Source organism: Bidens hawaiensis, unplaced genomic scaffold (genome assembly GCF_021521415.1).
Source record: "Bidens hawaiensis isolate Kalapana, Puna unplaced genomic scaffold, B.hawaiensis_p1.1 tig00010251_1, whole genome shotgun sequence".
Classification (NCBI taxonomy): Eukaryota; Viridiplantae; Streptophyta; class Magnoliopsida; order Asterales; family Asteraceae; genus Bidens; species Bidens hawaiensis.
The window spans coordinates 8,146-19,603 of NW_027491776.1; the positions used below are offsets into that span (position 1 = coordinate 8,146).

The following is an 11,458-nucleotide window of genomic DNA, read 5'->3' on the forward strand; positions in this document are numbered from 1 at the left end:
AATGAATATGAATTGAATGCCGATAGCAAACCCTAGGCCGACTAAGCTTCTTGCGATTGATCCAGGGTTGTTGGTTCATTATAATCGGATCCGGTTATTGTTATTATTAAATGTGGTTTGATTGATTTGAATGCATTGGATTGGATTGATTTCATTCAATTGGAAGAATTAGGGTTTTGAAATTGGGATGAATGTATGTATACGTAATAATAATAATAATAACAGCAGGTGATGACTGGATGATGATAGATGATTCAACGGTCCAAGCTGGTATTCACTTATTATTATTATTGTTATTATTTTTCTTATAACGATGTATTTAGGCTAGGCTACCGGCACTCTCTGATTTGAAAAGCTCCAATGTTTCACTTTGGCCAGACTACGTTGTCTTAACCGAGCCCACACTACCTTTAGAGTTTGGCTTGGGTGTTTCTCGGGAAACCATACCGCCGACTGCCACTTGACAGCCGTTGTTCCACCACAAAAGCGGAACTCTCTTGGGTAACACACGGTGGGACGAAAACCCGGGTGCAGGATTCAAACTGACAACCTTTGCACAAGGCCTAACTCAAATCCTTCATTACCAATATCCACCCAAATATGACACAAGTGAGATTTGAACTTGAGTCTCCATTGTAGAACCCAAACCTTCTACCACTATGCTACAAATGGGGGATATTGGTGATGAATTTTGTTTTTTTTTTTAAATAAGACTTCACCTGGCGGCACCGTATTGGTGAACTTTGTTTTTTTAAGTTCATTTACTATAATAAACGTAATAAAAACAGACCAAACGTAAATGTTTTTTTCATTTCTGGTACCATAATAAACCTGAAAGAAACCGGCCGAGTTCACGCAGACTCGCGACCTTATTTAAAGCCCATGACTGACAACGGTCGGTAGGGATGACAATGGGTCGGGTTTGGGTCGGGTTTAGCCATTCCCAAACCCATACCCGATTATGAAAGCTTGTTCCAAACCCGTCGGGTTTTAATCGGGTAATTACCCGTCGGGTTTCGGGTTTTCCCATCGGGTTTTGGATTTCCAATCGGGTTTTGTCAAAATACCCATTGGGTATACCTGGCCCAAAATCCACCGGGTTTCTATCAAATTTTGACAAAATATAACAAATCGATTTCAAACAATGATTACCATAAAATAAAATGTCTCAAGTAATTGCTATAACAAGTTTCAACAAATAATATAATTAAAATATTTCAAGTATACTATATATAAATATAGAAAAAAGTTATGTCGGGTACATCATGTATATAATCGGGTAAATGGATTAATGTTATCGGGTAATCGGGTCGAGTAATCGGGTATATTACAAATCCCAAACCCACGAAAAATTTCAAAACTAATCCCAAACCCTAATGGATCGGGTATTACCCGTCCCATTTATGTCGGGTTTCGGCTTTTTCCATCGGGTTCGGGTTTCATTGCCATCCCTAACGGTCAGATTTTACTAATGCGCAAGTTTACCCCCCCCCCCCCCAATTGGTCGCTATTCCACCTTAATTTTACATTTTTTTTGGTTTCTTAATTTCGTTACCGTAGCGTATGTAATCGAAACCGACCGAATTCGTGTCGAGTTACCGCCTCAATGCTCGGGATCACTTGGGTTTTACCATCACTCGGGTTTGCCAACCAAATAAATGTAGTCTTAAATATTTTGTTTTCTTATATGTTAATGTTTTTTTATGTTAATCTGACGAATTGATTTTTTGGGTTTTTAACGCTCAAATTTTATCGGTGTCTATATCGTAACGAACGCAGTCGATACTGAACGAATTCGTTTCGACTCATAATCGTAACGCTTGAGTTTTACCAACGCCCGTATTTCAACACTGGGGTTTTGCCAGTTGTCCTGGCATAACACGCCAGTTAAAAGAACTAGTTATTAATGAAATGGATCTCAAATTTATTTCAATGATTTTCAAATTGAGTCTAGTTATGGTAATAGATCATATCAACATGGTATAAATGGTACACACAAGTAGAGGTGTACAAACATGTTTGGGTTGAAACCAACTTAGTTCGGTCGATAAAAGTTAAAATTGGTTTATGGTTGGTTTATGTTTGGGTTTGATTGGTTTTTGTCTGGTTTTGGCCAGTTTAGGTTCGAATAACCGGTTTTGGTGGAGAAAATTACAAACTGGTTTCGAACCTACAGTTTCAGTCAGTTTCGATTTGATACTCGGGTCGATTAGGTTAACCAGTTTATCTGCCCGCCTCTACAGACAAATTACAGCCTGTTGTAACCACGACCAACGAGAATTTGATTGGTATCAGTTTGGTTTATTATTAGTAAAGTTTTGTTGTCATAGTTGAAAATTTAAAGGTTTTATAAAAGATTTGTGGTGAAAGTTGAAAGTCTATAAACTTTTAAATAAGATAAATCTGATTATACTTCTAAATTATTACACATTTTTTTTTTTAACAAAGGGACTTAAACCTTCACTCTTTCGAAAGGCAAAGTCTTATAAGGCACATTGATACCGCTAGATTAAAGACACTTGGTATCAAGTTATAACACCCGTCTTGACTATATACGTGATGGAATTATTAAAAAATATATCAGTCTTTTGATTTATGTATGCCACCCATATTGACTATACGCTGCGTATTTTTATTGGTTATTAGTTAAGTTGATGTCTTATTGTATAATGCAACCGATTTTTGAATCATGTGATACTTCTGGATCAATTATGTCATCTTTAAAAATCTTAGGAAGAAAAACTTAGTGAAAGGAAATATTGTGACGTGTATAACATACCCTCACCCCCTTCATTTAATTTATTTTCTTTAAGTAACGAATGTCAATCTTCGGTGAAAGTTGCCCAGACCGTTTGTAGTTAATGATTTTATGATAGGCACGTTAAATTGTCTGTTAATTTCTCAATGTAGATTCCTTATGACGTGCAATTTGTATTATCATCACAAAAGGGCTTTCATCCCACTGAGTTTGGTCACCTTAACGTTTACATATAAACCAACGGCTCATGTAATCAATCGCCGACAAATGAAACTCATGTATAACAAGCATAGTTTGCCTCTTGTTTTTTATTTTTCATGGAGCTTCAAACTTTTTAAACTAGATTGCAAGAGGTGCGTAGGCAGATCACCACATGTCAAAATCAGTTTAGCATTTGCATTACAGTTGAATAAATCAGACAAACAGTTAAAGTTGTAACCACGCTAGGTATGTATGTATATATTTTGAGACGGGTGTGCTGTGATTTGATGAACTATTAGTATAATATGGATGCAGAAATAGAAAGAAACACCATGAATCATCATCTAGTTCATTAACCATAAAAAACCACTGATGATCATATATGAATATTATTGCATGCTTAAAATTCCATGAAATTAACACACTGACACATATAAAATCCTTATATTTATTGTGAACGTGACGATCTTCTACACTTATTCTTTATATTTGCACAAGTCCACTTCTATGTATTAACGGTTTACACACTAATAAATAGGAATTCTGAAAAACCAATTATATTAATCTGGGGAGAGTAAGATAAATGAACTGTAGACACTTTCCTATTCGTCAAGGTATTCATATAAAGTGGTGTTGTCGTAAATAGTAATTGCTAGTCTCTAGTCAATCGCTGAAGTAAAAACTAACGATTACTTAAAATTAATTGGGATTAATCGTCACCTAGTCTAGAATTTTACATCCATATATATGACCATTTTCCATTCTAACTCTATTATCATATGCAGGGCTGTTCAAAAAGCTCGAGGTTTGAAGCTCGGGCTCGCGGAATAAAAGCCCGAATAAAACTAGCTATAAAAAATTGATTTGAAACATACTAAGCTGATTTGAATTATTTTTGTAACCGAGCCAAAATTGACACAGGCTCGGCTCGTTGGTTCGATTTTAAGCCCGTTTAACTTCAAAATCGAGCTAAAGCCTAACTAAGTTACCTCAATTAATTTCAAGCCCGAGCTCAAAACCACCCTAACTCGACTCGTGAACATACCTAACCATATGGCTTTGACATCAAAATATTCATTCATGTTAACCAACACTTCACTTGTGGCCTAGTGGTAGGAGGCTTGGGTTCTCTAACGGAGACTCAAGTTCGAATCCCACTTGTGTCATATTTGGGTGGATATTGGCAATGATGGATTTGAGCTACGCCTTGTGCAAAGGTTGTCAGTTCAAATCCTGAGTCCACCCGGGTTTTCGTCCCACCGTGTGTTACGCCAGAGAGTTCTGCTCTTGTGGTGGCACAACGGTTGTCAAGTGGCAGTCGGCGGTATGGTTTCTCGGGGGAACGCCCAAGCCAAACTCTGAAACCAGCGTGGGTCCAGTCAAGACAACCTGACCAGAGTGGGACATCGGGGCTCTCTAAATTTGAAGGATGTAGAAGCCTAAATACAAAAAAAATCGCGGTTCTAAAAAAAACTTAAAACACGAGATTACAACACGTGGCGTACATAAATAATCCCAAGTAAGTTAATTCCGTTAACCTATCCAGATATAATAAGGCTAATTATTAAATAAATAATAATTAAATATTAATCTACATTCTTCTTCTGCGTGTCACACACTCGACCTACATGTGACCGACTGCAACTCACCTGACTCTCGGGATTTGATCACTTCCAATGCCGATAAAGTAAACCGATACTCCGTTAACCGTACGATTCATTCCGATACCGGTTCAAAATGGCGTACTGTAGTGCCACTGGCGGATCACCGTCACCGACATTATTGAACCGTTCGCCAATTCCACGGCCAATCAGTTCCAATTCCACCGGCAACACGTCGAATCAGCTCTTCTTCACCGGCGCTGTCGATTCCGGTTACCGGAGACGAAGGTTTTATGTGAGGAGTGAGGCGAAACCTAAGCTTAAGGATCCGGTAACCGTCGAATTAGGTAATGATGATTATTATGCTCTAATTATTGCGTAATGATGTTGAGTATGCTCCACTGCTTTAGGTTAGTTGATGATTAGTTTGGTAAGTGTTTAGGTTTGTTTATAATTGCTCTGTTTAGCTGAAATTGAACCGGTAAGCAGTTAATGCGGAAAAATATCGGGTATCGGTAATTTTAATATAATGTAGAATTTATATATATAGCAATTTAGCACTAGCAGTTCAGTATACTCTCCTACTATTAACTGATTATCCTTTTGCAACTTGTAAAACACTAAGAATTGTAGCAGGTAGGAACTGATTAAGACTTAAAACACTAACATTAAACAATTACCGATTTACCGTAGAACTAGGTAATGATGCATTTCACTAATTATTGTGTGATTATGCTTCAGTTTAATTGCTGATTAGTTTGGTAAATTGAACCGGTAAGCAGTTAATGCGGAAAAATATCGGATATCGGTTGACTGATATTTGAGATATCGATTTTCGCGGTGGGATGTCGGTAATTTTAATATAATGTAGAATTTATATATATAGCAATTTAACACTAGCAATTCAATATACTCTCTTACTATTAACATATTATCCTTTTGCAACTTGCAAAACACTAAGAATTGTAGCAGGTAGGAAATGATTAAGACTTAAAACACTAACATTAAACAATTACCGTCGAACTAGGTAATGATGCGTTTCACTAATTATTGTGTGATTATGCTTCAGTTTAATTGCTGATTAGTTTGGTAAATGTTTATTTATTTAATTGTTGATGTGTGATGTGACTGACGTCACTTTAGGTTTAACTGAACTGGAAAATGTGATTGAAGAATGCAAAACATAGAGAGTAGACTTAAACGAACGAAAGGATTTTTGAATAAACTTGGTGCGTATGCAGTTCATGCAGAAAAATATCGGTTATTGGTGACGGTCAAGGACCGATATCTGAGATATCGGCTATTGCGAATTTTAAAATCATGCAAAATTTATATATATAGCAATTTAATACTAATAGTACAGTATACTCTCCTACCATTAACAAATTAGCCTTTTGCAACTTACAAAACACTAACAATTATACTCTCCTACCATTAACAAATTAGCCTTTTGCAACTTACAAAACACTAACAATTGTAGCAAGTAGGAACTTAAACACTAGCATTAAACATTAAAAAGCTAAAAATAAGAATTAAAAAACTGATATCGGAAATCGGTGGTGATATATCGGTCAATATTGCCAATAATATCGGGACCGATATTTTGCACTGATATTTTACCAAGGGACCGATATATCGGCGATATTGACTGCATAGCAATATAAATACTGTTTGGTAGTGTTTACTGTTTAAGCAATATAAATACATTTGGTAGGTACTAGTTAAGCAACAACTGTAAACGGCTGTTAATAACCAACAACCATAACTGTCTTGACCTAACTCCTAACAGTCATAAACTAACTTATTACCTAGATTAGGTGCGATATGGTGTGCGAGTATAATGTCACAAACAATGATAAAACATCAGGTTAAGTTTTTGATAATCTTCATTTAACAGCATTTTGGATGAGCTATGATGAAAGATATGCTAGAAGCGAGGATCGATTTACAATAATATTGTAGCTTAGAATGAAATATGAATATGATAAGAGAATTGAAGCTGCTTTTATATGGAGATAATACATGAATATAAGATTTGCAAAAATTTTGGGTGAAAGTAACAGTACACCAAACTGCGTACAATTTGGATTTATCAATCTATCAAATACCTGTAGATTCAGTACATTAAACTTGTTTGGAATTATGAATATGTATAAAACATTACCAAATTGGTTATTTGTTTGTGTAGGAGATGCAAACGGTATTGACAAGTCAAAATCTGATGCTGAAGCTGTAGCATCAAGAATTACATATCATGCAGAATTTACATCATCATTTTCTCCAGAGGGATTTGATCTCCCAAAGGCATACTTTGCCACCGCACAAAGCCTACGCGATTCACTCATTATCAATTGGAATGCAACTTATAATATGTATGAAAAGATGAATGTAAAGCAGGCTTACTATTTGTCTATGGAGTTTTTACAGGTTTGTCACATTGGTTACTGAAGAAGCTATACTGATACCTATTATTCAACTGTCACATAGTTTACTGATACTATTTGTTGTAGGGAAGAGCACTACTGAATGCAATTGGTAATTTAGAGCTCAGTGGTGCTTACGGAGAGGCTTTAAGAAAACTTGGTCACAAACTTGAGAATGTGGTTTCACAGGTGAATGTTTTTCGGCAATTCTATATATACTTGCATTTACGCGCATTTTACCTTTTTCTTTATGGGCATATATTTGTGTGCAGATGTTATATCAACTTTTTTGCTTCTTTTTGTATGTGTGTACTTTTTAGTTCCATTTGTATAAAATTTTTGGGTAAACATTCACAGGAACCAGATGCTGCTCTAGGAAACGGGGGACTTGGCAGGCTTGCTTCCTGTTTTCTGGACTCTTTAGCAACATTAAGTTATCCAGCTTGGGGTTATGGGCTTAGATACAAGTATGGTTTATTCAAACAGTTGATAACAAAAGAAGGTCAAGAGGAGGTTGCTGAAAACTGGCTTGAGGTATGTAACATGTTTAGCCCATTATTATTTTTGCAATGTTTAGCCCATTATTATTTTTGCACAAAGACTTGTTACGCCTTTGAATCAACTTCAGCTTCTGATTGTAGATGGGAAATCCATGGGAGATTGTGAGAAATGACATCTCATATCCTGTAAAGTTTTATGGGAAAGTTGTCACAGGCTCGGATGGAAAGAGGCGGTGGATTGGGGGTGAAGATATAGTGGCGGTTGCACATGATGTCCCAATCCCAGGATATAAAACAAAAACCACAATCAATCTTCGTTTATGGTCTACTAAAGTTCCATCAAGTGATTTTGATTTGTCTGCTTTTAACTCTGGAGAACATACTAAAGCATGTGAAAGCCAAGCAAATGCTGAAAAGGTTTATCATTTTTGTTGTTGGTATTGCTGATGATTAGTAGATAGATATTAGTTTACCGATATAATAATATAAGATTTTCAACTGTTATCAGATATGCTATATACTTTATCCAGGGGATGATTCATTGGAAGGGAAGACACTAAGGCTAAAACAGCAATATACCTTATGCTCTGCTTCTCTTCAAGATATTATCAAAAGTTTTGAAAAGAGATCTGGTGAGAATGTGATGTGGAAAGATTTCCCAGAAAAGGTTGCTGTGCAGATGAATGATACGCATCCTACACTTTGCATTCCAGAATTGATGAGGATATTGATTGATTTGAAGGGGATTAGTTGGAAGGAAGCCTGGGATATTACCCAAAGGTACTTCGTTAGACACATAACCTTCTAGATGCTTCTTTTTTTCCCGTCATTCTTTTCACAAATTTAACCCGATTACTTGATTGGGTTAATTTGGTGATGCTTTATCTCAAACATGGTCAATTTTAAGTCATTTTAGCTAAAAGGGGAACGAGTCAAATGGGTTGCGCATTGGAGAATGCCCGTTTTAATGCCTTAAATGTCCTAAATCATTTTATTCAAACATTTAGTAAGAGATGACCTGTTTCAACCTGAATGTCAGAATGTTTCATACATGTTTTCATCGTCAAATTCGTAATGGAAAACAGGGCACTTTATATATAGTTAAGAGTGTGTTTGATTTGAAGGTTTGCAATGAATGAGTGGGAGTGAAAGTGATGGAAATTGTTTGTTTTAAAATTAGTGATTGTGCATACCCATAAAATAGAAGTTTTTCAAAATCTTCATACCAAAAACACTCTTGAATCTTGATTATTTAATACAACTTCATATAACTAAATTCTTGTAATGCTGATTTTCTCTTGTTAATTTGTCAGAACTGTGGCTTACACCAACCATACCGTGTTACCTGAAGCATTAGAGAAATGGAGTTTAGAACTCATGCAAAAACTTCTCCCGCGCCACGTGGAGATCATAGAAATGATTGACGAGGAGGTAACGAAATAATTAATTCAGAACTATATAGCAATACCTTTTTTCATCTTAATGGTATGCTATTCTTACAGTTGGTCAATGGCATAGTAGCAGAGTTTGGTAAATCAGATCCTGAATTGTTGGAAAGAAAGTTGAATTCTATGAGAATTCTAGAAAATGTTGAGCTACCATCCTCCATAGCTGATCTGTTTACTAAACCAAAAGAAACATCTGCCATTGATACAAGTGGCTTGACAAAGGTTTCTGATAATGGCTCCCTTGCTGATGAAGAAGATGAACCTGTTGAAAGCAAGGAGAAAAAGGTGGATCTGCCGCCTGTCCCCATACCACCAAAAATGGTCCGTATGGCTAATCTATGTGTCGTTGGTGGTCATGTTATCAATGGAGTGGCTGAGATACACAGTGAGATTGTAAAGCAGGATGTTTTCAATGACTTCTATAAGGTAAACAGTCATTATAATGGGCAGGTCGGGCGGGTATGGGTAACAGGTCAAAACCATTTTAGGTCAAAATAGGTTGGTTCAGGTTAACCCATCTGACCTGTTAAAGATATAACATAATCAAATCGACCCATTTGTATATCAATGGGTTGCAGTTGCTATCTAATACTAATATCACACATTAAACTTTCCATGTGGCAGCTCTGGCCTGATAAATTTCAAAACAAGACAAATGGGGTGACACCAAGAAGATGGATTTATTACTGCAATCCAGACCTCAGTAAAATTATAACCAAGTGGACAGGTGGAGAAGATTGGGTACTAAACACTGAAAAACTGGCAGAACTGCGTAAGGTACATTGTAATGGAAATTTAATATAGAAAAAGGCATATATTATGTATGTTTATAGTGAGGAAAAGAATACATTGCACCTTGATTATATGCAAAAAATTGGTACAGTTTGCAGATAATGAGGATCTCCAGAGTGATTGGAGAGCTGCAAAAAGGATCAACAAACTCAAGGTTGTGTCACTCATTAAAGAAAAAACAGGATATTCTGTCAGTCCTGATGCAATGTTTGACATCCAGGTATTCGTTTGCATTTTGTCTCCTTTTCCATTAAATACATTGTAACTTATATTCTGATATGATAACGCACAAATGCTCCCTTCATTACTTTATGTGAGATTGTCGTTGTATTTAAGGTGAAACGGATTCATGAATACAAGAGACAACTGTTAAATATCTTGGGAATCGTTTATCGCTACAAGAAGATGAAAGAAATGAATGCCAGTGAGAGGAAAGTAAAATTTACTCCTCGAGTTTGTATATTTGGCGGGAAAGCATTTGCCACATATGCACAAGCCAAAAGAATTGTGAAACTCATAACAGATGTTGGGGCGACAGTAAACAATGACCCTGACATTGGCGACTTGCTAAAGGTAAATAAACAAATTTCCTTTTTTTTTTCTTCTTCTGACCGACTTTTTATGCTGATATGTTGCTACTTTAACTATTTAGGTTGTGTTTGTTCCTGATTACAATGTCAGTGTTGCTGAACTCTTAATTCCTGCAAGTGAACTTTCACAGCATATCAGGTGATTGAAACCCTCATAAAATGTTAAAGTGAGTTCATTATGTTCTTTAGTTACGCTTGTTTAAGTTTGGTCACTAATATATACATTTAAGGTTTTTAGGTCCATTAGAGTTTAGTCTAGTTTTACTAACTTTGTAGGACTAACACGCTGTTTGTATTTACTTTTAATTGGTTTTAACTCAGTTATGTTCGTTCGTTTACACTCATGAACCATTCATTTATAGTGTTAACGAACAAACATAATCGAACACGCTAATTTTCTTCACGAACGAACACAGACAAGAAAACCTCGTTTGTTCGTTCGTGTTTGATCGGTTCGTTTACAAGCCTAGCTAAAACTCTTCCCTTTTACAGTACTGCGGGAATGGAAGCAAGTGGAACTAGCAACATGAAATTTTCCATGAACGGTTGCATCTTAATTGGGACATTAGACGGAGCAAACGTGGAAATAAGGGAGGAAGTTGGACAAGACAATTTCTTTCTTTTTGGTGCTCAAGCCCATGAAATTACAGGCTTCCGGAAGGAAAGAGCCGAGGGAAAGGTAAATTTTACCCATTTACCCCGTTTTCCCCAAACACATCTTATTTTCATGTGTTGATATGTGTGTGTACAGTTTGTGCCGGATGCTCGTTTTGAAGAAGTTAAGGAATATGTAAAAAGTGGTGCGTTCGGGGCTTACAATTATGACGAATTAATGGACTCTTTAGAAGGCAACGAAGGCTTTGGTCGTGGGGACTACTTTCTTGTTGGCAAAGACTTCCCGAGTTATATAGAATGCCAGGAGAAGGTCGATGAGGCATATAGGGACCAAAAGGTCATTTCACAATCTTCTGCATTTTTAGTTATGCATAATTTTTCATTGCAATTAAATTTGCACAACTGTCTTGCAGAGATGGACCAGGATGTCAATACTGAACACAGCCGGGTCGTACAAGTTCAGCAGTGATCGAACAATTCATGAGTATGCTCGTGAAATTTGGAACATCCAACCTCTCGAACTACACTGA

General features: G+C 36.4%; 1 protein-coding gene across 1 annotated transcript; it reads left to right on the forward strand.

The window, feature by feature from the left end:
- The first annotated feature begins 4,696 nt into the window (after positions 1 to 4,696).
- LOC143534603 (alpha-1,4 glucan phosphorylase L isozyme, chloroplastic/amyloplastic-like) lies at positions 4,697 to 11,458 on the forward strand. The gene is made up of 15 exons (XM_077029055.1): positions 4,697 to 4,907; positions 6,749 to 6,987; positions 7,071 to 7,172; positions 7,341 to 7,517; positions 7,625 to 7,900; positions 7,992 to 8,263; positions 8,797 to 8,914; positions 8,986 to 9,357; positions 9,556 to 9,708; positions 9,815 to 9,943; positions 10,060 to 10,296; positions 10,376 to 10,452; positions 10,806 to 10,992; positions 11,065 to 11,265; positions 11,342 to 11,458. The coding sequence occupies exons 1-15, from the start codon at positions 4,697 to 4,699 to the stop codon at positions 11,456 to 11,458; spliced, it is 2,868 nt and encodes a 955-aa protein (XP_076885170.1).

Bases quoted from the DNA above. Each gene is read 5' to 3' on its own strand.
- LOC143534603 (XM_077029055.1), top strand. From the start codon at position 4,697: ATGGCGTACTGTAGTGCCACTGGCGGATCACCGTCACCGACATTATTG. The intron at 4,908-6,748 runs GTAATGATGATT...TTGTTTGTGTAG, and splicing joins TCCGGTAACCGTCGAATTAG to GAGATGCAAACGGTATTGAC. The intron at 9,709-9,814 runs GTACATTGTAAT...AAATTGGTACAG, and splicing joins AACTGGCAGAACTGCGTAAG to TTTGCAGATAATGAGGATCT.